This window comes from Corythoichthys intestinalis, chromosome 11, assembly GCF_030265065.1.
Source record: "Corythoichthys intestinalis isolate RoL2023-P3 chromosome 11, ASM3026506v1, whole genome shotgun sequence".
Lineage (NCBI taxonomy): Eukaryota > Metazoa > Chordata > Actinopteri > Syngnathiformes > Syngnathidae > Corythoichthys > Corythoichthys intestinalis.
Genome location: NC_080405.1, coordinates 55,858,064 through 55,884,698, shown reverse-complemented (window position 1 = coordinate 55,884,698; position 26,635 = coordinate 55,858,064). Strand labels below are relative to the sequence as shown.

The following is a 26,635-nucleotide window of genomic DNA, read 5'->3' as shown; positions in this document are numbered from 1 at the left end:
TTCAACGCGTTTTTTTGAGAAAAAAAAAAATTCCTTCAAAAATCCTCTCGTTAAATCTGCATAGCATCGTGATGTGCAACCTTGAAATGTTTCCCGCCAAAAAAATGTTGGATGTTTCTAGTCTTAAGTGCTTGCAAAAAAAATCAAAAATACTCAAATGCCCCTTAAAAAAACTTCATTAGTTCCAAAAAATATATATATTTTTTAAATGCAACTACTCCTATAGATGTTTAACCCTTTATAGGGCAAGTGACTTTTTGAGGGGTCATTTAAGCAAACATGTCAATCTGACTTGAGTATTTTTTTATTAATGGATTTTCACATTATTTTTCTTTATGGATTAGTTGATTAAATCAGAATAATTAAGTGCTAAATGCTATGCTAGTTGGTAAATTGCCACGAGCAACTCTCTTTGTTAATTTTAGTGCATTTTTGGGTCATTTTCTGTCAATTTTAATTACTTTGTAATGGATTTTGGGGAGTTTTAAAGTCACTTCCTTTTAATTTTGGGGTAGTTTGATTTTTTTTTGGGGTCACTTCCTGTTGATGTTGGGGCATATCTGGGTCACATCCTGTTAAATTTTAGACCAGGTTGATTTTTGGGTCACTTTCTGTTAATTTTGGGGCATTTCTGGGTCACTTTCTGTGAATTTTGGTGACTTTGTAATGGTTTTTGGTGAGTTGTAGGGTCACTTCCGATTGATTTTGGGGCAGTTTGATTTTTGGGTCACTTCCTGTTAATTTTGGGACATTTCTGGGTCGTTTCCTGTGAATTGTGGTCACTTTTCAATGAATTTTGGGATGTTTTAGGGTAACTTCAATTGATTTTTGGGCATTTTATTGGGACACTTACTCTTAAATTTGGGGCATTTTTTAATTATTTCCTATGAATTTTGGTCAGTTCGTAATGGATTTTGGGGAGTTTTAGAGTCACTTCCTTCTAATTTCGGGGCAGTTTGATATTTTTTTGGTCATTTCCTGTTGATGTTGGGGCTTTTTTGGGTCACATCCTGTTAAATTTTAGACCAGGTTGATTTTTGGGTCACTTTCTGTTCATTTTGGGGCATTTCTGGGTCACTATCTGTGACTTTTGGTGACTTTGCAATGGTTTTTGGGGAGTTGTAGGGTCACTTCCTATTGATTTTGGGGCAGTTTGATTTCTGGGTCGTTTCCTGTTAATTTTGATCACTTTTCAATGAATTTTGGGATGTTTTAGGTTAACTTAAATTGATTTTTGGGCATTTTATTGGGACACTTACTCTTAAATTTGGGGCATTTTTGGATTATTTCCTATGAATTTTGGTCACTTTGTACTGGATTTGGGGGAGTTTTAGAGTCACTTCCTTTTAATTTCGGGGCAGGTTGATTTTTTATTTGGTCACTTCCTGTTGATGTTGGGACATATCTGGGTCACATCCTGTTAAATTTTAGATCAGGTTGATTTTTGGGATCACGTTCTGGTAAGTTTGTGGCATTTCTGGGTCACTTTCTGTGAATTTTGGTGACCTTGTAATGGATTTGGGGGAGTTTTAGAGTTACTTTCTTTTAATTTTGGGGCAGTTTGATTTTTTTTTGTCACTTCCTGTTGATGTTGGGGCATATCTGGGTCACATCCTGTTAATTTTAGACCAGGTTGATTTTTGGGTCACTTTCTGTTCATTTTGGGGCATTTCTGGGTCACTTTCTGTGAATTTTGGTGACTTTGCAATGGTTTTTGGGGAGTTGTAGGGTCACTTCCTATTGATTTTGGGGCAGTTTGATTTTTGAGTCACTTCCTGTTAATTTTGGGACATTTCTGGGTTGTTTCCTGTAAATTTTGGTCACATTTCAATGAATTTGCGGATGTTTTAGGGTAACTTCAATTGATTTCTGTGTCACTTTCTGTGAATTTTGGTGACTTTGCAATGGTTTTTGGGGAGTTATTGTTTTTAATGACAATTCCTGATAATTTTGGGGCATCTGGTTATTTTGTCATGAGTTTTGGGGTCACTTTAATTGATTTTTAGGCATTTTTTGCGACACTTCGTCTTAATTTTGGAGCATTTTTGGGTCATTTCCTGTCAATTTCGGTCACTTTGATGATTTTTGAAATGATTTTTTGAGAGTTTTAGAGTCGTTTCCTGTAATTTGTGGGCAGTTTGATTTTCGGGTCACTTTCTGTTAAATCTGAGGCATTTCTGTCGCTTCCAGTGAATTTTGGGTCATTTCCTGTCAATTTTGGTCACTTTGTAAGGGATTTTAGGGCATTTTAGAGTCACTTCCTGTTAATTTTGGGGCGTTACTGGGTTGCTTCCGATGAATTTTGGGGCATTTTGGGTCATTTCCTGTCAATTTTGGTCAATTTGTATGGGATTTTGGGGAGTTAGTGTTAGTCACCTTCTATTGATTTTGGGGTATTTTTTGGATCCCTCCCTGTGAATTTGGGTGCAATTTAATTGACTTTGTTAAATTTGGGGCATTTTTGGATCACTTCCTATTAATTTTGGTCACTTTGTAATGAATTTTGTTGATTTTTAGGGTGACTCCTTGTTGATTTTGCGGCATTTTGGGGTCACTTTCTATAAATTTCGGGGCATTTCTGGGTCACTTGCTGTGAATTTTGGTCACTTTGTAATGGATTTTGAGGAGTTTTAGTGTCACTTCCTATTGATTTTGGGGTATTTTTTGGGGGACACGTCCTCTTTGTTTTGAGGCATTATTAGATCACTTCCAGTGAATTTTGGTGACTTTGTAATGGACTTTGGGGAGTTATGTAGGGTCAGTCAAATTTATTTGGGGCATTTTAATTTTTAGGTCACTTCCTGTTCATTTTGGGACATTTCTGGGTTGCTTCCTGTGAATTTTTGTCACTTTGTAATAGATTATGAGGCATTTACGGGTCACTTCCTGTGATTTTTGGTCACTTTGTAATGGATTTTTGGGACTTTCAGGGTCACTTTTAGTTAATTTTGGGGAATTTCTGGGTCACTCAGTTCCTTTGAATTTTTATTGCTTTGTAATGGATTTTGGGCATTTTTGGGGTCACTTTCTGTTAATGTTGGGGCATTTCTGGGCCACTTTCTGTGAATTTTGGTCACTTTGTAATGGATTTTTGGGAGTTTGAGTCACCTTCTGTTAATGTTGGTGCAATTCGATTTAGGGGTCATTTCCTGTTAATTTTGGGGTGATTTCTAGGTTGCCTTCTGTGAATTTGGGTCATTTTGTAATGGATTTTTGAGGGCTTTAGAGTCACTTTCTTTTAATTTGTGGTCATTTCTGAGTCACTTTTCTTATTTTGGTCACTTCCTGTTCATTTTAGGACATTTGAATGAGAAATTAATTCTGGCTCTGGCCTCCAATTACACTCAAAGGCCTATTCATTTTATTATTAATAGTCAAATTTCAACAAATGCCCTATAAAGGGTTAAAACGGTATGAGTTGTGGTAGTTACCGACAAATAAGGTTGCTTTTAACATTGGCCACCACTGATGCCGATACATGTCCAATTCCGTTTGACCAGGGTTTCAAGCCCCACCCCCACCCTCGTCAAAAAAATAAATAAAAAATTGGATCTGTATCGCTATCAATGACCGTAAAAAGTTAGTACTGGAAAAATGCTTAACTACTTATTGGAGGTTTAAGAGCAATAGAAATCTAAATTGCCTAAATAGCAATTAGTGTTGATTCTGCCCCTCCCCCTCAAAAAGTCATGCGTCGTCTCTTGCGTGAGAAAAAAAAAATCGTCGTTTTGTACCGGAGAACTGGCCATCATAAAAAACCATGAGGATTCAGTACCAAAAAGCGGCGGTGCATGCCCCCCCCCCAGCCCCCCAAATGTTTGTAAAATGTCTGCCAGTCATGTTAAAGAAAAAAATGAAGAAAATAGAGGAAGATGAGGAGGAGGCGGGGCTAAAAAAGTCTGCATAGTCGGTCATTGCCTTGGCACGTGACGGGAAGCCGGTCGTTTGTCCTTTTGGAGGGCGGGGCTTCTCCTCTCCTGTTGACAAAAAAAAAAAAATGTTGATTTTGATGTATGTACGTTAACTAGTTAGGATTCACTTTTATTTTTTTTAATCATTAGGAAAAAGATAAATGATAATTAGTTTACAATATAATAATATTATATTGTTAGGGCTGTCAAACGATTATAATTTTTAATCGAGTTAATTACAGCTTAAAAATTAATTAATCGCAATTAATCGCAATTAATCGCAATTCAAACCATCATAAAATATGCCATATTTTTCTGTAAATTATTGTTGGAATGCAAAGTTAAGACACAAGATGGATATATACATTCAACATACGGTACATAAGGACTATTTGTTTATTATAACAATAAATCAACAAGTTGGCATTAACATTATTAACAGTCTGTTAAAGCGATCCATGGATAGAAAGACTTGGTAGTTCTTAAAAGAAAAATATTAGTACAAGTTACAGAAATTTTATATTAAAACCCCTCCTAATGTTTTCGTTTTCATAAAATGTGTAAAGTTTTCGATCAAAAAATAAACTAGTATCCCGCCATTGTTGAGGACAATAAAAAAGCCTATAAAATCAGTCGCACCCAAGTGCCAGCAGAGGGCGGCAAAACTCCATAAAACACAACAAGTGAGTGTTTCACTGTGAACTGTCATTTAAATCTCACTGAGTGGGGCATCTGCGTTAATTGCGTCAAATATTTTAACGTGATTAATTTTAAAAATTAATTCACGCCCGTTAACGCAATAATTTTGACAGCCCTATATATTATATATTATATAATTACATATTATAACATATATATAACATAATAATATTATATTATATAATTATTAGGGCTGTCAAACAATTAAAATTTTTAATCGAGTTAATTACAGCTTAAAAATTAATTAATCGTAATTAATCGCCATTAATCTCAATTCAAACCATCTCTAAAATATGCCATATTTTTCTGTAAATTATTGTTGGAATGGAAATATAAGACACGACGGATATATACATACAACATACTGTACATAAGTACTGTATTTGATTATTGTAACAATAAATCCACAAATGGCATTAACATTCTTTCTGTTAAAGTGATCCACGGATAGAAAGACTTGTAGTTCTTAAACGATAAATATTATAGTTCCAAGTTATAGTAATTTTATATTAAAACCCCTCTTCATGTTTTCGTTTTAATAAAATTTGTAAAATTTTCAATCAAAAGTAGAGCTAATATAAGAAGAATAAAAATAAAGTGACCAAAGTCTAAGTTTTACATGTATTTTGCATAGCTATTTTGATATGGAATGCCAGTTCATTTTGCATTGTTGTTTAACTGTGTGTCAGAATAGGGCCTCGTTACTATAGACTGAAGTGCTTTTCTTTTTGTGAAAATTATTTTTTTTGGGAGGGATAGGAATATTGTTTTTGTTGTGCTTTCACTAAACGATACTTACAGTATCTGTACATAGCTTACCCAAAATACAACAAGAGACACATAATTGCCACTAAAAGAAAGAAAACTTACCGAAATATGTGTGGAGCACAAATAGCAATTTGCATTGCATTGTGAATACAGCATAAACGTCTCACAACTACTAATTCTCCCACGTTTAGAAGAAATAACATGAGTATGGAACGGCGCTGCCCCCAAGCGGCCGGTGGCATTCTCTTCACTCTTAATGTCCATAAACGGCCTCATTGTAATCTGTTTGAGGCAATATGCGAGATGGTCATTCACCCAAGCGCCAGCAGAGGGCGGCAAAACTCCATAACAACAAGTGAGCGTTTCAGTGTACTGTCATTTAAATCTGTCTGAGCGGGACATCTGCGTTAATTGCGTCAAATATTTTAACGTGATTAATTAAAAAAATTAACACCCGTTAACGCGATAATTTTGACAGCCCTAATAATTATACTTTATTATACATTATATATATAATTATATATTATATAATATATATAATAAAATAATATAGTTAGGGCTGTCAAACGATTAAAATTTTTAATCGAGTTAATCACAGCTTAAAAATTAATTAATCGCAATTCAAACCAGCTATAAAATATGCCATATTTTTCTGTAAATTTTGTCGGAGTTGAAAGATAAGACACAAGACGGATATATACATTCAAAATAGTGTACATAAGTACAGTATTTGTTTATTCTAGGGCTGTCAAAATTATCGCGTTAACGCGCGGTAATTAATTTTTTAAATTAATCACGTTAAAATATTTGACGCAATTAACGCACATGTCCCGCTCAGAAAGTATTCTGCCTTTTGGTAAGTTTTACAGCAAGGCTTTTTGCACTGTCCAACAGCGAACTCTTGTGGTCGCTTTGCGACATGGTTTATTATTTTCTTCTTTTCTTTCTTCATTATGGCTGCACGACGTCTCGGGCTGATAATGTTGTGCTTATATGATCCTTGGACAAGATTTGTCCGTAAGTATGGTTGTTGTAAAGAATGTACATATTATGTTAGTAAGCGAAATGTTATATTTTTTGTATGAGACGCTTTTTGTTTATGTTTAGTGAACCTGTATAGCGTGCTAAGCTAACGTTGTTGCTAGAGCTGAAACGAGTACTCGAGCAACTCGAGTAACTCGAGTTTAAAAACTGATCCGAGTAATTTTATTCACCTCGAGTAATCGTTTATTTTGACAGCTCTAAGCATCACGTTTTGCTAGGACTACTTTTAATGCGGGACAGCGCGCTGTCACATGCGGAGAGGAAGAGGAAGAAAAAAAAAAAAACTTACCGCAGCCGACAGCCGCCACAAACGACGCCGACGTTGCTAAATACTAGCCCGCACAATGCTACATTGGTAACAGGCAGCGTCTGGTGCGTCTCATAGAGATCACATGTATGTTGAACTAGATGCAAAATGACAGACTCGGCCGCGTCTGGGCAGCGTTTGTAAACAGCCGCCATCTTAAAGCAGTACAGCGCTAAGCGCTAATAAATAAGATTAACGTTACTGTCGCTACTAGCTCACAGAACGTTAGCCCTGCGGAGGGCTAGGTTTCAATTAATTAAGACCACTGTCGATGCGTGGCTAACGTGTCTTACATACAGGCTTTAACATAACATAGCATTGTGGAGTGATGAGGGTGTAAAATAAAAACTTAATCATGCTAACTATCAATTTTAGCTCAGTAGTCATTGCTGGATAAAACACCAAGTAGCAGTGGTCCCTAATGTGCTCCAATACAGCCTGTATCATACATTTATTTTGAACACAGCAAAAACTCAAAATCCTATCAGGACTTACAGTTTAGACTAACTTAAAACTTAACTGGAACTTAAAAATGGCTTGACACAAAGAGAAATTCAATTGAAACACGTGGGAAAAAATCCTAACTTTTAAGTGATGTGTGTTATCAAGCATAATGGCATTTTTAGGTAATAAGATCTAAAAGTTTTTTGAGTGAAAGCAGTGAATTAGTCTTTTTTTTTATTCTAGTTACATCTGAGATGCAATTGTTGGCTGTTTTCAACAATATACATCGAAAATAAAGACATTGATTGACTGAAAATGGTTCAAGATTACATGAAATGTCTTGTTTTCTCATGTATATGTATAATTGCTCTTCACCTAAAAATATATTTGTTTTATCCGATTACTCGATTAATCAATAGAATTTTCAGTCGATTACTAAAATATTCGATAGCTGCAGCCCTAGTTGTTGCTAATGCAATGCTTGTGTACTTTTATTTTGTAGTTTTACGACGGTCTAAAGAGGACAATGGTTTGAGGCCATTTTATTAATAAATCAGATGAAAAAGGAAGAAGTCTAATTATTAAGGCGTCGTTCACTAGCTGTCTAGCTTTGGAAAAAGTAGACGCTTCGGAGTGAGGACAGCATAGACAGATTTAAATGACAGTAGAGTGAAATGCCCACTACAGTCCTTATGTACCGTATGTTGAATGTATATATCCATCTTGTGTCTTATCTTTCCATTCCAACAATAATTTACAGAAAAATATGGCATATTTTATAGATGGTTTGAATTGCGATTAATTACGATTAATTAATTTTTAAGCTGTAATTAACTCGATTAAAAATTGTAATCGTTTGACAGCCCTAGTTTATTCTAACAATAAATCAACATGATGGCATTAACATTAACCTTCTGTTAAAGCGATCCATGGATAGAAAGACTTGTAGTCCTTAAAAGATAAATGTTAGTACAAGTTATAGAAATTTGATATTAAAACCCCTCTTAATGTTTTTGTTCTAATAAAATTTGTAAAATTTTCAATCGAAAAATAAACTAGTAGGTCGCCATTTATGTCAATTCTCATGGTCAAAAAAATCAGTCGCACCCAAACGCCAGCAGAGGGCGACAAAACACAAGTAACAAGTGCACATGACCCTGTTCTGTCATTTTAACCTGTTTGAGCGGGGCATGTGCGTTAATTGCGTCAAATACTTTAACGTGATTAATTTTAAAAATTAATTACCGCCCGTTAACGCGATAATTTTGACAGCCGTAATGATATTATGACATTATCATGTAAAAACAGGACAATTATTATGTAGAAAGGTGATAATTATCATGTGAAAACAAACATGTAAACATGATAATTCTGTAAAAATGAGATTTTTGTGTAGTAAAATGATAACTATCATGTTAAAGTGTGATAACTATCATGTAAAAACAGGAAAATTATCATGCGAGAACATGAAAATGTTTACAACAATATCTAATTTTGAAATTATCATTATCATTATCGTGTGAAAACATTCATATCACTAACCATGCGAGCAGGACTCAACGGGCCCTCGGGGAACGTATCAATTTCTTTTCGGTGATTTTTTTTTTTTTTTAAATCCTAAATACATTTGGCTTACTCTTCAATGTAATGTCAAAAAAGCAAGAAAATAATACATTATATGTATATGCTAAATGCCTGGTAAATATGTTTATTATGCATTCAAATAAATATTTCCGGTGTATTTTCTGTTACCACGTGTAAACATATCTATTGGTATTTGTTTTTGGAATCCAATTGGATCATTCAATGCTCCGTTACAGATTCCTCCAATTTCTTTTCGATGTTTTTTTTTTAATATGGTAAGACCTTCAAATTAGCCATTTCATTTTCCATGAAAAAGTAATCACAACCACCTAATAATAATAATAATAATAATTAAATTGGCCATTTTCATTTGCTTTGAAGAGGCCCTAACCCTAACCCCAAACACCAAAAAACGTCCAACTTTGGTACCTCACACAGGTCAGGCCCGTGAATGAAAACTCACCATTTTGATATGTGCAAATTTTGTTGAGTTTTAAGCATGTTCAGAACTTCAAATTGGCCATTTTCATTTGCCCTGAAGACGCCCTAACCCTGAAACTAAACCCTAACCCTAATCCCCAAATAAACCCGACTTAGGTACTCCGCCCAGGTCAGGCCCGTGAATGAAAACTCACCATTTTGATAACTTAACATCTCCTATATCTCATGAAGAGTCTCACCAATTTTGAGGAGGATCCATCTAACTGCCTCGGCGCAATGGTCTCAAACGTGCACCCTGGTTTTCGACAAAAATGGCATGTTTTTCAACATTCAATCCAAAATACTTGATTTCCTGTTGGGTTTGGAATATGGGTGCAAGAAACTTTTTGAAGCATTTTTGCACAAGGTATCGACTCCCCAAATTTCATCGCTCTACGTTGAAAAAACCTGGAGAGGCCTTTTTTTAAATTCCAGGAGGCGCCACTGAGCCATTTTTTCAGAACGTTGCCAAATTATCGAAATTTTCGCGAATTCGCATGTTTGGTGAGTTTTTGAGAATGTTAAGACCTCCGAATTGGCCGCTTTCATTTGCCATGAAAAAGGAATAATAATAATCTTTTGCAGATCAATAGGGCCCTAAAAATGATAATTATGTAAAAACGAGATAATTTTTGTGTAATAAAATGATAGCTATCATGTTAAAAGGTGATGAAAAATGTGACTCATGTAAAGACAGGAAAATTATGTCAAAACATGATCATTTTTACAGTAAAATCTCATGTAAAACTGTGATCATTATTGTGTGAAAACTATCATGTAAAAATGTTTAAATTATGTAAAATAGTTACCATGCAAAAATGTGAGGCTATCATTTAAAAATGTGACCATTTTTGTGTGATTAAATGATAGCTATCATGTAAAAACGTGATGTAAAACATGTAAAAATGTTTGTGTAATGAAATGACATGTAAAAATGTGTAATAACGTGACAATTACATAAAAATGTGGTAATTACCCTGCAGAAATGTGATACTTCGATATAAAAAAATGAAAACTCATTGAAAAATGTGACAATTTTTGTGCGATAAAATGATAACCATCATGGGTTGTGATAGTTATGTAAGAATGTGGTAATTTTTGTGTAATAAAATGATAACTATCATGTCAAAATGTAAAAATTATCATGTGAAACCATGAACATTTTTGCAATAAAATCTCAGGTAAAATGTGATCATTATCATGTGAAAACTATCACGTAAAAACATGAAAATTACGTAAAAGATAATAATTACCATGCAAAAATGTGATGCTATGTAAAAATGTGACAATTTTCATGTGATAAAATTTTAACTATCAGGTAAAAACGGGATACTAGCATGTAAAAATGTGAAAATTATCATGTGAAAACGTGACAATTTTTGTGTAATAAAATCTAATGTAAAAATGTGATGATCATCAGGTGAAAACTGTCACGGGAAAATGTAAAAAAAAAAAAAAAAAAAAAAGTAAAAATGTGATAAATTACCATGCAAAAATGAGATGCTATCATGTAAAAATGTGACTTTTTTTGCGATAAAATGATAGCTATCATGTAAAAATGTAGTACTTACATGTATAAATTTGAAAATTATCAAGTGAAAACATAACAAATTTTGTGTAGTAAAATCTCATATAAAAATAAAAATGTGAATATTATAATGTGAAAACAATCATGTGAATATGTTGTAATGATCATGCAAAAACGTAATGTTATCATGTACAAATGTAATAATTATGTAAAAATGTGATAATTTTTGTGCGATAAAATGATAACTGTCATGTAAAAAACAAAAAAATTATGTGAAAACGTGAACATTTTTGCAATAACATCCGACGTAAAAATGTGATAATTATCGTGTGAAAACTGTCACGTAAAAACGTGAAAAAAATTAGCATCACATTTTTTGCATGATATCATGTACGAATGTGATAAGTCATGTAAAAACGTGACAATATTTGCGTGATAAAATGATAGCTATCATGTAAAAACGTGATAGAAACGTGTAAAAATTTGGAAAATGACAATGTGAAAATGTCACAATTATTCTGTAGTAAAATGTCATGTAATAAAAACGTGTTAATTATGCGAAAACAGTCATGTAAAATATTTTCATACTGGAGTGCCACGTCAAATTTTTGCGTGATAAAATGATGTGAAAATGATTATGTAATAACGTAATACTAACTTGTGAAAAAGTGAAAACTATCACATGATAAAAATTCTTGCGTAATAATTGAATTCTAAAAACATGATAATTATGTCAAAATAATTTGTGTCATAAAATGATAGCTATCATGTAAGAATGTTTGCGTTTTCACATGATAATTTTTACGTTTTTACATGAATCACATTTTTATCATCATTTTGTAACACAAAAATTATCACATTTTTACATATATATTTTTTTACATGATAGTTTTCTCATTTTTACCAGATAGCATCACGTTTATTGCATTATAATTATCACATTTTTACACAAATTATCACGTTTTTAAAGGGTTTAGGGTTAGGTTAGTTTTTACTCGTCATATTTTTTACGTTTAAAAAAAAATTTTTTTTTACATATGACAACTTACTACGTTTCTACAATTTAGTATCACGTTTTTACATAAGAGCTATCATTTTATCCCACAAAATTGTCACGTTTACACATAATTTTTACGTTTCTACATGCATTAGATTTTTACATGATGCTATCATTTTATTACACAACAATTATCACGTTTTTACATAATTAGATATTTTTTACATGATAGTTCTCCTTTTTACATGATAGCATTACGTTTTTGCATGATAATTATCATATTTTTATATAATTATTACATTTTTACATGAGGTTTCACATAGTTGTCACATTTTTACATGAGTTACTTTATGACACAAAAAATATCAAGTTTTCACATCATTTTACGTTTTTACATGTATCACGTTTTCATGCTAGCTACCATTTTATAACACAAAAATTATGTTTTTACATATTTTTACATGAGTTCTCATTTTTACCTGATAGCCTCATCTTTTCGCATGATAATTATCACATTTCTACAGTTTATTTTATGACACAAAAATGATCACGCTTTCACATATTTTTCATGTTTTTACTTGTTAGTATCACGTTTTTACGTAATAGCTATCATTTTATATTATATTTTTTTACATGATAATTCTCATTTGTAGATGATATAATCATGTTTTTGCATTACAATCATATTTTTACATAATTATGACATTGTTACATGGTTTCACATAATTATCACATTTTTAGTTATTTTGTTACACAAAAATGATTACGCTTTCACATATTTTCCATGTTTTTACTTGTTAGTATCACATTTTTACGTAATAGCTATCATTTTATATTATCATATTTTTACATGATAATTCTCATTTGTACATGATATAATCATGTTTTAGCATTACAATCATTTTTACATAATTATGACATTGTTACATGGTCTCACATAATAATTATCACATTTTTAGTTATTTTGTTACACAAAAATGATTACGCTTTCACATATTTTCCATGTTTTTACTTGTTAGTATCACGTTTCTACGTAATAGCTATCATTTTATATTATATTTTTACATGATAATTCTCATTTGTACATGATATAATCATGTTTTTGCATTACAATCACATTTTTACCTAATTATGACGTTGTTACATGGTTTCACATAATAATTATCATTTTTACACTAATTATTTTATTACACAAAAACTATCATGCTTTCACATGATAATATTCACATTTTTTCATGTTAGTATCAATTTTTATTAAAACATCACGTTTGGACATGATAGTCATCACGTTTTTATACGGTGTAATAACGTGATAATTTACTGCCATTGACAGAGATAGACGTCAAATCCATTTTTATCTGTGATGGCTGGCAGCGAGACTATAAAAATTACTGAATATAGAACATTAAATCTTTATAAAAATTTGTTTTAATTTTTAACTACATTTTTGTCCATTGACAGTGACTTTTGGACTGAGAAGAGACGGCTGTCATTGGCAGTGAAGGAGTTAACTACAGCAGTCGAAGTACCTGTCAAACTCTTTAGCTGGGTACCCAGTTGTGGGCGGAGCCTTGGGTGGTGGCCGGTCCGGCGTACGACTGTCCGGCGGGCAGGACGGGGTCGAAGTTAAAGTCAATGGCGTCGCCGTCCATGAGGTCGCTGTTGATGATGTAGTCCACGTCGCAGTCCAGGTTCTCGGTAAACATGTCCACGTCCAGGTCGGTGGGCAGCCGCTCGGGCACCGCGTGGAAGCAGTGCGGTGCCCCGAAGGGGTTGGCTGCCGGAAGCGGGGCGGCGTGTTGCGGCCCCGCGCCGGATAGGATCATGCCCAGGCCCAGCGGGGAGTGGTGCTGGTGCAAGTGCTGCTGCATGGGCGGTTGAAGGCTCCGGGGGCCCGGCGGCGTCACCTCCGGACCCTTTGGCGCCAGCAGCAGCTGCGGCGCTTTGGGGCCGACGCCCAGGCCGGCCGACATCAGGACCTCGGTGGGCGGAGGAGAGTCGGAGGTGAGCAGCGCCTCCAGGCTGGAGGGCGCGCGGGCACCGTAAGGGGCCGATCCGAAGAGGGAGTTCCCGAAGGCGGGGCCGGCGTCCGGGGGCGAGAAGGTCGAGGACGCGCGTGGCAGCAGGGTGGAGGCCGACGGCAACGGGGTGGGAGGCGCCGGCGGAGCCGTGCTGGGGCTGGCGCCGCCTCGCCGCCCGCTCATTAGCGTCAGCCCATCGATCAGGTCCAGTTCCTCCATCAGGCTCTCAGCGAGGGTGGGCGTCAAAGAACTGGTGGTGTAGCGGCCCAGCAGCCCGTCATCAGCCAGGCTCTCGTCGTCCTCCTGCCCGGGAGCGATGGGGGACAGACGCCCGCTCAGGGTGCTGGCGTTGGAGCTGGTGCGCGGGCGGAAGGACGTCCACATGTCGCCGTCGTCCAGCACGCCCCGTGGGGAAGGGCTGCCGCCGCTTACCCCCCACTTCGGGAACTGCTGGGACGAGTTAGGGCTGTCGGCGCCGGCCGCCGCCCCCGCCGCACCCTCCGCCTGCTTCTTGGTCTGCTTTGCCCGCACTCGGCTCTTGAGCAGCTTGCCGCCGTTGTCCATGGAGGCGGCGCGGCGGCGGGGGGCCTTGCCTGTTTTGCCGCCTTCGGGATTGAGCATCCACCACGAGCTCTTGCCCGTCGACTCGTTGTGGACCCGCAGGAACTTGTTGTGCAGGGACAAATTGTGACGGATGGAGTTCTGAAAGCATAACCGTTCAAGATTGACTACGTGTCCGGGTGTGTCACAAATAGTGCTGCAACAATTAATTAACTTGAGTGATTCGATTTGAAAAATGAGTCGAATCAAATTTTGCTGCTTCGAGTATTTGTTTAATTAAAGTGGCATTATAATAATTTGTTTAGAAAGTGTTTGCATTTAGTTTAATTGATTTGGGTGGATACACTACCCTCTAGTGGTGACAGTGAATATGACATAACTCATTTCACATGGCTGAATCCAGCTGCTCCCTGTTAAGACCAACATAAGCTAAGTTTTTATTTGAGCTACTGTTTTTTTTAATGGATTCTTCATTTTTTTTATTGGTATTATTTAGCCGTTTTTTTGTGGGAATATTTTTTTCCCACATTCTCTCTCTCATATCTTACCCATGTTGACAATTAAAGGCCACTCGAAGCTTTTCAAGTAGGAGAACTAGCACAATTGGTGGTTTACTTTGTTTACTAGTTTGCTTTAGTTGACTTTTGTGAGTTTCGATACTTAATTTCAAGCTAAAAAAAAAAAAAAATCAAAGTTCTTCCTAAACTTTTTTCTTTTCCTCTTTTAGAAAAAGGTTTGGCGCCATCTACTGTACGTACTGACAATCATTTGGGGTGAGAAGTTTGAAGTACAACAAAATCTGATTAATATACAAAATATGGACGTATGGGTTGGATTGCAAGGCTGTTGTAGCGAACCTTCCAAGCAAACCTAATTAACTTTTTATCTAAAATACTCCTAAATCGGTAAAATATTGACTTGAATCTATCTTTAAAATAGTTTTAAAACTTTCACATGTCGAAAGTAGACACAAGGGAAATTATGGAATAACGGGAGCAATTTTAACAACTTTAACAGTTGATTCACAACATTAAATTAATTGAATGTAGTTTAAAGCTGCTGTTACAGAATGGGGACAGGAGTTTTTTATTTACTGTTATTTTTGTGTATTTGTTTACTGCTATATGTTAACTTGATACTAAAATAGTAGTTTGGTTTAGCCTGAGAGGATTTTTGAACAATTTTGGAACTAATGTACAAAACATTTAATTTAAAAAAAAAAAAAAAAGGAGGGGGGGGGGGCATCAATAATCGTTTTATAATCGAATCGGAGCCTCTGAATCGTAATCGAATCGTTAGGTGCCCAAAGATTCCCAGCTCTAGCAACCATGACTGTGCGTCGTGGCACCAATTGATATATCTTCTCTTCGTTGGGAAATAACATAGGGTGTAAAGAAAAAGGTCAACTACTACCTTTCTTCCCAACATTGCTTTCCCACGATATTTCTAATTGTTGAGAGAGGGATTTTAAGGCTTTAGCCTAATAAAAAAAGGCTCCAAAGACTGCCAAAATTCACTCTACTCATTGTATGCTGCCTTTTAGCTCTATATATAGGTAAATCGGCGCCATTATAGATTGATCGCGACAATTGATTAATTGTAATTAGTTAATTGCGTTAAATATTTTAACGTGACTAATTAACAAAAAATTAATTACCGCCGTTAACGCGATAAATTTGATAGCCCTACTTTAAGCCAAAACTAAAAACTCTGGATGAGTGTAAGACATTTTGTCTGGAACGTTAAATACAATTAGAAAACAATTTAATTAAAAAATATATATATACAGTACTGTGCAAAAGTTTTAGGCAGGACACCTGCCTAAAACTTTTGCACAATACTGTATATATATTTTTTTAATTATTAAATTTATTAGGATCATGGAAGCTTCCACTTGGGGAAAATATATACATAAAGTATATCCTGTATATACATAATATAATAAAAATATATAGTACTGGGCAAAAGTTGTAGGCAGGTGTCCTGCCTAAAACTTTTGCCCAGTACTGTATAGTAAAAAAAGGCATGTTCGATATTTTTTTGCCGATTCCGATATTTTGAAAATGATGTGATCGGACCCGATCGTTCAGGACATCTTTAATTAGAAGCTAAAAAACACATCTTTTTCAGGGATGCCAAAAATTATGGAGTGCACTGTGTTTAAGATTTTATTTTTTTATGCTGTGACAGGTACTTTAAAGGGGTTTGCATTTAGTTTGATTTGGGTGGGTACACTGCCCTCTAGTGGTGACGTCGAATATGACAAATGTAACCCATTTCACATGGCTGAATTAAGCTGCTACCGGTTAGAGCTGGGCAGTAAACCGAAAATTTACCGTAACCGAAATTCTTCGCGATGACCGACGTAATTTTGACCATGTCGGTAAATTCGGTAAATTAATAAAACAAGAAAATAGTCTTTTCATCCCGCTTTGATTCTGTGTTGTTCTTCTATGCTCATTCCCCTTTAAGAAAGCAGTGAATGTACTTACGTAGGGAGTCACGTGATCATCAGGAAGCCAATCAAACAGAAGCCCGGTAAGCTAACGCTAGCAGCTAATGCTACAAGCAAAACGTGATGGAGTGTGGCTTAAGGGAGGTTCGCCAAACTTTCACCCGACATTTAATAGACTCTTGGTGGCATCCAGACGGGCTTTCACCAGCTGTCCTCCCTTGTTCTCACAATTTCCGGAGATGGTGCTTTCAGTGCTTTCTACCGGTAGCCAGGCCACAGGCTAACGCTAGCCGCTAACGCTAGCGGCCGCTAGCGGCTAACGCTACAAATGAACGTGATGGAGTCGGATAGCGGCTCTAACCTTGTCAAAACGGCTGAATTTAATGAGTGGATTGGGCATGGACTGCATCTAGCAATTACTATGTCGCGTTATTTTGTATCTGACTGTGTGTGATTTCTCTGATAGCTTTTGTGATGGTAAAGCATTCAGCATAAAGCACAAATGGCCCCAGCTATTTTTCTGTATGTGTTTAATTCTGTGTCATTATTGCTATCATAAAATCTTAAGTGTTTCATTTGCAAAAGATCAATATAGCTTTAATGTGTGTCTGTCTGTCTGTCTGTTTGGGGGTTCATGTATGTGTGCATTTATTAAAAAATGCACTGGGGGGGGGGGGGGGGGGGGGAGACCCTGAAACCATAAAGTAAACACTTGTATTGAATAATTATGTCACAGCAGCCATTAACAATAAATTATCTTTTTGAAGTGTACTGTTCGAGCTGCAAGTCATTTGTGTTACAATGACATGTTTGCACAGGCATATCGATTTTGACAATGTACATTGTTCAAGCCATACACTCTGTTATAAATGCTCATACTTGAATTCTTATTGTTTACAATTCATTTGTATAAACCTAATGTCTAGACTGCATGTACATTTGTTAAATATATCAAATTGAATGCTGGTAACTAAATCAACAAGAAACTGTTAATCTGTATTTCATGCATTGATTCATATTTTCAAATTATATAACAGTCCGCTTGGACGACTTTATCGTCATTTATCGTTATCGAGATAAATCTGCTCCATTTATCGTGATACATGTTTAAGGCCATATCGCCCACCCCTACTACCTGTTAAGACCAACATGAGCTAAGTTTTTGTTTGAGCTCATGTTTTTTTAATGCATTCATAATTTAGTTTATTGGTATATTTAGCCGTTTTTTGTGGGAATATGTGCTGGACTTGTTTGTTAAAAGCAACATTTTTTTAAGCATTTTACCGTAATTTCCCGAATATAAGGCGCAACCGTGTATAACGCGCACCCCAACTTTACCTGCAAAATCTAAGGAAAATTCTTGTACCCGTGTATAAAGCGCAACCGTGTATAAACGCGCACCCCAACTTTACCTGTAAAATCTAAGGAAAATTCTTGTACCCGTGTATAAAGCGCACCCTAATTTTAGCACCAATAAATATGATTATCGTGTCTTGAACTTTTATAAAGTAAGCGGTTGCAGCATTTTTTAATCCTTTTGTCAATTTTTTTTTTTTAAATAGAATATTAAATTTCTATGGTAAAATTGCTCACAGTATACGATAATAATTTTCACAAAGTAAGGAGTTGTAGCGAGTTTTAACAGAATTCACCAGCGGAACTTATGTTGGCAAGTTGTGTAGTTCCCGGGGGGAAGAGTTTATTTAAGGGAACAGCCGGAAGTAAACAAATGTCCCGCAATTTGCGTGCAAGACGTACGTTGTTACTTTGTGAGTTTCAGTGTAAATAAAACAACGCGGCTTGGCTCAGTGGTTCGACACTCTTTCTCAGATTCCTGTCCTAGCTCGCCACACGGTCAACATTTATATGATACAGATCGCGGTATACGTTCTCTTCAAGACAACATCGCCAAGTGCCGGCATGTTACAATGATAAGGTAAGAAAAATGGACCGGTAAATATTAAACGAATAGTACAAAAAAACTAGGGCTGTCAAAATTATCGCGTTAACGGGCGTTAATTAATTTTTTTAATTAATCACGTTAAAATATTTGACACAATTAATGCAGATGCCCCGCTCAGACACATTTAAATGACAGTACCGTGAAACGCTCACTTGTTGTGTTTTATGGAGTTTTGCCGCCCTCTGCTGGCGCTTGGGTGCGACTGATTTTATAGGCATCAGCACCAATGAGCATTGTGTAAGTAATTATTGACATCAACAATAGCGGGCTACTAGTTTATTTTTTGATTGAAAATTTTACTAATTTTATTAAAACGAAAACATTAAAGAGGGGTTTTAATATAAAATTTATATAATTTGTACTAACATTTTTCTTTTAAGAACTACAAGTCTTTCTGTCCATGGACCCCTTTAACAAAGAGAATGTTAATGTTAATGCCATCTTGTTGATTTATTGTTATAATAAACAAATACAGTCCTTATGTACCATATGTTGAATGTATATATCCATCTTGTGTCTTATCTTTCCATTCCAACAACAATTTACAGAAAAATATGGATATTTTATATATGGTGTGAATTGCGATTAATTACGATTAATTAATTTTTAAGCTGTAATTAACTCGATTAAAAATTTTAATCGTTTGACAGCCCTAAAAAAACATTTTAATTTTATTAGATGTGAAAAATATCATGAAAACAATTATTTACTAGAAATGTCCCCGATCGATCGGGTCCGATCACGTCATTTTCAAAGTATTGGAATCGGCCAAAAAAAAAAAAAAAACAGACATGCCTTTTTTTAATATATATATATTTTTTGATTAAATCGTTTTCTAATGGTATTTAACGTTACAGACATATTATGTTACACTCATCCAGAGTCTTTATTTTAGGCCTAAGGTAGGGTTATCAAATTTATCCCCATAACAGCAGTAATTAATTTTTTAAAAAATGTATCACGTTATAATATTTAACGCAATTAATAAATGCGCTGCACGACCCACTCACGCATTGTCGCGTTCAATCTGTAATGGCCCCATTTTACCTATATAGAGAGCTAAAAGGAAGCATAAAATAAGTAGAGTGAATTTTGGCAGCCTATGGAGCCTTTTTTTAATTGGCTAAAGCCTTAAAATCCCTCTCAACAATTAGAAATATCGTGAGAAGCAATGTGGGGAACAAAGGTAGTGGTTGATCTGTTTATTAACACCCTATATTATTTCCCAACGCAGAGCAGATATATCAATTGGTAGCACTACGCACAGTCATGGTTGCACTTCCCATCATGCATTTGGGCATGGCTACAGTATCATTTACTGAAAGCTCAACAAATACACTAGATGGCAGTATTTAGTCACAATATCCAAGTCACATTTATCCTTTAAGAATTACAAGTCTTTCTATCCGTGGATCCCTCTCACAGAAAGAATGTTAATAATTTGATAATAATTTGTTGTCATAATAAACAAATACTGTATGTTGAATGTATAAATTCGTCCGAGTTTTATTCATTTTTTTCTTAATTCAATGCCAAAATGTATATGATCGGGAATGATTGGAATTGAATCGGGAGCAAAAAAAAAAGCAATCAGATCAGGAAATATCGGGATCGGCAGATACTCAAACTAAAACAATCGGGAGCAAAAAAACATGACCGGTGTTCGGCCATTCCTTACTACGCGGCGAAACGTCCTACACAATGCTCAGGGCGCTTGCGCATGCATTCACACGCATGCGCACATGGGTTAGAGGCGGCGATTACTCACTATTTTTGTTTTTATTTAGTTATTTAGAACCTTTTCACAGCCTCAAAGATACTTTTTGCATGTATTACCCTCTCATACTTTTAACCATTGTGTTTTTTGTGTTAGCTTTGAAGCAGTTGACCACATTAGTCACGTAGCGTTTTAAACCGTCATTATTTGATATAACTGCATTTAAGTATTTTCTGCAGGCATTTTTTTAGTACCTTATTCCTGTATGCATCTAAACAAAACAAGTTTAGAGCGCACGGTAGTACTTTAGGTGTCAAATTCGACTAATGTAGGACGTTTCGCCGATGTAGCATATTTTGGCAGAACACCGGAACAACCCTATTATTTACCACATGAAACTTGATTATTACATCACTGTCGTTCGGATTAGGTAATATAGTGCTGGTCCATGCTTACAATGGAGCATGAATCATGAGGAATTTTTTCTGTCTCCGTCCCTGTACCCGTGAATAACGCGCACCCATGATTTTACGATTAAATTTTGGGGGAAAAAAGTGCGCGTTATATTCGGGATATTACGGTGTATCATTTATAGTGCTTAAGGCTAGAGCTGTCCCGACTAGTCGACATAGTCGACGTCATCGATGACGTAAATCCGTCGACGAGCACAACATCCCGTCGACGGTTAATGAAGGGTTAAAAATATATATGCGCGGAAAGTTCAGAATGTCGGATGCTCTGTATGCAATCGGGGAAAGCGGCACAAAGCCAAAAAAGCGCACCAGAGTGTCCAAAACATTGATTTATTTCAAAGAAACAAAGGAGGGTACACTCTTCTGTCCTGTCTCTTCAATGCCAAGCTTGGCTGCACGTCGGCCGTGAATAAACACCTCAAGCGCCGTCACCGTTTGTAATTTTTTTTTTTTTTTTTTTTTGTACACCAGAGGGTGCTGTCGCCTTACTAAATAATAATGTTTCATTGACATTGGGCCTATAAGTGAAGTGCTATTAGTATTGTTCTTAATGCTAACTGAAAGGTTTATTTCATGTTATGGTATAGAAAATTATATATGGTTAAAAGGTCATAAATATAAACAGTATATACAGTGATTGCACTCAAGGGAGAGATTGTCAATGATAAGGTAATAAATTAAGGTAAAGGCAATTCATATAGGCAATTCATTGATATATAAATAAGGTTTAAAAGGAAAAAGGTAAAAAGTTTTCGTTAATTTCTAATTGTGTTGTTTTATTTGTGTGCACCGTAGCTCTTACGGTGTGATTATATCAAGGATGGAATAAAAGTTGTAAACTATCAGTTTAAGAGACCATCTTTTCAATCGGGATGCTACACTAGTTAATTCTATCAGCATTTGAACTCATTGTTTATTTGTGATTTATTATTGTTATTTACGTGTTTATTTATACTTTAATAAATAATTTAAGTGTTCCAGTATGTTTTTTTGTGAATTGATAAGTGTCAACAAAAATTTCATTGCTAAATTAGTAAACAAACAAAACAAAAAAAAAAACAAAAAAACAACAACAACAACAACAACAACAACAACAACAACAAAAATATATATATATATATATATATATATTTTTTAATTATTAGATTAGTCGAATAATCGTAAAAATAGTCGGCTGACTAATCGGGAGAAAATTAGTCGTTTGGGACAGCCCTACTTAAGGCCATATCACCCAGCCCTAATCGTGAGTTGCTTTGGGACCGAGCAGCCACCGGATGGCGCCAAAGGAGCGAAACCAGCAAAGAAGTGAATTGGCGAACGACGAGGCAGTTTCAATTTTCAAACGAAGGATTTGACTCACGAATGAAGTAGCGCCAGGCGTTACTGACCTTCCATCCGGCCGAGCTGTTGCTGTCCCCCTTATCCCGGAAGTAGGGCACGGTTTTGACCATCCACTCGTAGATTTGCGCCAGTGTCAGCCTCTTTTCGGGAGAGTTCTCAATGGCCTGACTGATGAGGTCGGCGTAGCTCTGGTTGCCCCAAGCGTTCCGCCTAGACGAGCCCTTGCGGGGTGTCACCCCACCAGAGGCCCCGGGGTCAGTCCCCGACAGCCCCGCCCCTGGCGCCTTCTCCGGCTCGGCCGCCGCGTGCTGCCTCTGCTTGCCGTCATCTTCAGCAGGCGGGGTCCCCGCGGCCGACTCGCCGCCGTCGGGGGGTTCCTGCTTCACGGCCGAGATGTCCGGCCGGGGCAGTGGCCACGTGCACGAGCGGGGCCGGCTCTGCGGCTCAAAATCCGGGTCGATGGCAGGCAACGGTGACAATTCCTCCATGGCGATGGCCTCCTCTGCGCCGGAACTACTTGCAAACCTCCTCCAATATTTTTATCCCACCAAAGAAAAACAACAACAAGGTGGTGGGGGATAAAAAAAAAAAAAAGACGTAATAATCTGGGCACACCAATAGCTCCAGTTAATCCTCAGATTGGAGATTAGGGAACCCAAATAATCTCCTTAATACTAACTATCATAAACCTCCTGATTTGTATAGGAGGAATGGGATGTCTTTGTCCCAAAAAAATGTTTTTTGTTTAAAAACTGGACTAAAATGTGAAAAAAAAGTACGAGAGTTATGACAGTATGGATGAGTTTATAAATAAAGTTGACAAAATAAATTGCTAAAAAGATGTCCTTGAAAAAAAACTTGACCCAATTATTTTACAAAGACCCCAAATGACACCTACTACTACTCAAAACTGACAGTCCAGTTCGGGCCCGACCATTAGCGGAGTTGGGGGGGGGGGGACTACAAAATGGTGGTGTCTGTTTAAAAACAAAAAAATATAATAAAAGAAGAACTAACAAAAAAAAAAAAAAAAAAAAGCGAGCGAAGGAGAATAGTTTGACTTACTAACCGTACGCGATGTTTTTAAGTGTGCGCAATCCGCCACATGTCGCCATCTGCCATGTTTCTCCACTCGTGGCGCCGCACACGATGCCACGAGAGGCGGCTACAAATCGCCTCCGACTCCGCCGAGGCCCCGGAGCTCGCCGAACCGGGCGACTCGGTCGTCCTGACAAGTAACCGAACAAAAGCCTCTTTCGGCGGAGGAGTCTCGTCTCCTCTCCCCCCTCCGCCCGGCTGCTAACTTTTAGGAAAACAACCCCAGGTAGCCCCCCGGTCACGTTAGCCGCTTAAGCTCCTGCTACTCCGGAGTTTGCGAGGCGCCGAAAAGTCGGCCGAAAGCCGCCGAGAACTCGTCCAAAGTACCCGTTTGAAGCCGGCGACGATTCGGCGGGAAGTTTCCGTCGCGCCGGTGGTCCCAAGATGCACTCTTGGTCAGTGTGGAAGAGTTTGTTAGCGTTTGTTTTGTTTTGACTCGAGGCGAAGACTCCCTTCTGACGTCTGTTTACCACTGTCAAGTCCGAGACTCTGCGCATGCGCTTTAGAGGCATTCTGGGATATGGAGTCCTTCAACCTGAAACGCGGGCGTAAACAAAACTTGAACCTTTTATAGCGCCTTATGTAACCGTCCTCAGTTCCAGGTACGTTCAGTCCACGCTAGCAATTGGTATTAACTACAACTGGGTCAAGCAGACAAAAAACATACTCGAGTAAGAGTACTTTTACTTTTAGTTTAACAATAAAAGGGAATTGTAGTCCTCCAAATCAAAGTTTATTTATTGCCAAAATACAACTTCAACTGAAACGATTATAATACATGTTATATAATGTTGTTATTGTTGCTATTGTTATGTTATAATCACATTTTTACAGGAGATTTTATTGCAAAAATGCTCACGTTTTTACGTGTTTCCACATAATTATCACATCTTAACATGAGATTTTATTGCAAAAATGTTTTCACGTAATTTTCATGCTTTTACATGAGTTATCCCATTTTTACGTGATAGCTATGATTTTATCATACAAAAATTTTACATGATTGTTTTCACATAATTATCACTTTTTTACATGATAGTTGTGTTTTTGTGTAATAAAATGACAGCTAAAATGACAAAAGCATTTAAAAATGTGAAAACTATCACATGAAAACAATTTTTGTGTAATAATTTTTTTTTCTTAAAAATGTTACGTGATAGCATCACATTTTTGCATAGTAATTATATTTTTACATAATATTCACGTTTTTACGTGATGATCATTATCACTTTTTTACAAGATGTTTTTTTGCATAATTTTTCATGTTTTTTACGTGATAGTTTTCACATGATAATGATCACATTTACATGAGATTTTATTGCAAAAATGCTCATGTATTCACATGATAATTTTCACGTTTTTACATGATAGTATCACATTTTTGCATGATAATTATCAAATTTTTATATAATTGTTTTCACATAATTATCACGTTTTTACATGATTGTTATGAAATAATATGTAAAAACGTGATAATTAGCATGCAAAAACCAGATTTTTTTTGTGTATTAAAAGGATCGCTATCGTGTAAAAATGAGAAAACCATTATTTAAAAATGTGAAAACTATCATGTGAAAACATTGTTTTGTGGAAAACATTATTGGCAAAACCATGATAATTATGTGAAAATATTTTTTGTATAATAAAATGATAGATGCCAGGTATGTATCATCAATGTGATATCATGTAAAAACATGAAAATCATCATGTGAAAACGTGCAAATTTTTGCTATAACATCTCATGTAAAAATGGGTAATTATGTGAAAACTATCACGTAAAAACATGAAAATTTTGTAGCATGTTCAATGATATTAAATTTTTTTTTCACATATTTACATTTTAGTATCATGTTTTTACATTATAGATATCGTTTTATCACACGAAAAATGTCATTTTTTACATGAGGTTTTACGTTTTTACATGATAGCATCACATTTTTACATGGAATTTTTTTTTCCGCATAATTTTCACGGTTTTCACATAATTATTACATTTTTACATGAGATCTTTTTTGCGAAGTTTTTACGTTATAGCTTTCACATGATAATGATCTCATTTTTACATGAGAGTTTATTGCAAAAATGTTTCTACGTGATAGTTTTCACATGATAATGATCAGATTTTTACATGAGATTATATTGCAAAATGTCCCCGTTTTTATGTAATTTTAACGTTTTTATTTTATCATACAAAAATTATCAGGTTTTTATATATTACTTAATGTTAACTAGCATGTAAAAACGTGACAATTATGTGAAAAAAATTATGTAAAAATGTGATAATTAGCATGCAAAAATGTGATGCTATCATGTAAAAACATGAAAATTATCATGTGAAAACATATTCGTATAGACTTTCAACGATTTCTTGTTGTTGTTTATTTTCTCCTCTGCCTCTCGTCTTCTAGTTTCCTTTCTGTCCCCCAATGTAACATTTGTATTTCTTAAGAAAAAAATACTCAAGCTAGTTTACAAGTATATTGATTCTTATGAGAAATACGTATACGCATAGTAAAACAATAAACAGTTCTCAGATTGTGTATTGTAATCTGCTTTATATTTTCCCCCTACTATGCATACGACAAGGTTTAGGAGAGCAATCGCATGTGAAAGGACAAAGTGTACTCCATGTTGGTTATTGTTTACCTGCCTGGTAGCTATCTGTTCTGTTCTTTTTAGTTTTATTATTATAACGTTCGATATTAAAGCAGATAAAGCAGGTAAATAACACATGTAACGGTAACCCCAAGGAGGCAGAAAGACTTATTAAACTGTCAATCATGCAGCTTTTCCTAATATGTAACTCATATCTCAATGTACATAGAGAAGCCATTTTTTCCACAGTCTAGATAAGGCGTGTGCTTTCTAGAATGTTTGTGAAATACATTACACGTTAACTTCTCAGCAAGGGGTGTCAAACTGTAAACCCAAGGGCCAGATCCGGCCCAAAGCATCATTTTGTGTGACCTCCGTGAAGTTGACCCCCCCAACAATATCAGTTTTTTTTAACGTAGATCAATGAAATTTGGGGAGTCGATAGCTTGTGCAAAACTGCTCCAAAAAGTCTCTCGCAACAATTTTCCAAACCCAACAGGAAATCGGTATTTTGGATTGAATGTGAAAAAATATGCAATTTTAGTCGATATACAGGGTGCATATTTGAGACCTTGGCGCCTAGGGAGTGATGGGATCCTCCTCAAAATTGGTGAGACTGTTCATGAGACATATGAGATCTTAAGTTATC

The 26,635-nt window shown here is 36.0% G+C and overlaps 1 protein-coding gene across 1 annotated transcript; it reads right to left on the bottom strand.

Annotated features, from left to right (window-relative positions):
- Positions 1 to 429: 429 nt before the first annotated feature.
- On the bottom strand, positions 430 to 23,896 carry foxo4 (forkhead box O4). The gene is made up of 3 exons (XM_057850525.1): positions 22,341 to 23,896; positions 13,292 to 14,485; positions 430 to 3,977 (listed from the first exon to the last, which is right to left on the bottom strand). The coding sequence occupies exons 1-2, from the start codon at positions 22,779 to 22,781 to the stop codon at positions 13,304 to 13,306; spliced, it is 1,623 nt and encodes a 540-aa protein (XP_057706508.1). The 5' UTR covers positions 22,782 to 23,896; the 3' UTR covers positions 430 to 3,977; positions 13,292 to 13,303.
- Positions 23,897 to 26,635: the final 2,739 nt, after the last annotated feature.

What these genes read in the sequence shown, in the direction of transcription:
- foxo4 (XM_057850525.1), bottom strand. Translation starts at nt 22,781, where the DNA reads ATGGAGGAATTGTCACCGTTGCCTGCCATCGACCCGGATTTTGAGCCG. An exon ending in ACAGCTCGGCCGGATGGAAG is followed by an intron (nt 14,486 to 22,340) that starts GTCAGTAACGCC and finishes TTATGCTTTCAG; the next exon opens with AACTCCATCCGTCACAATTT.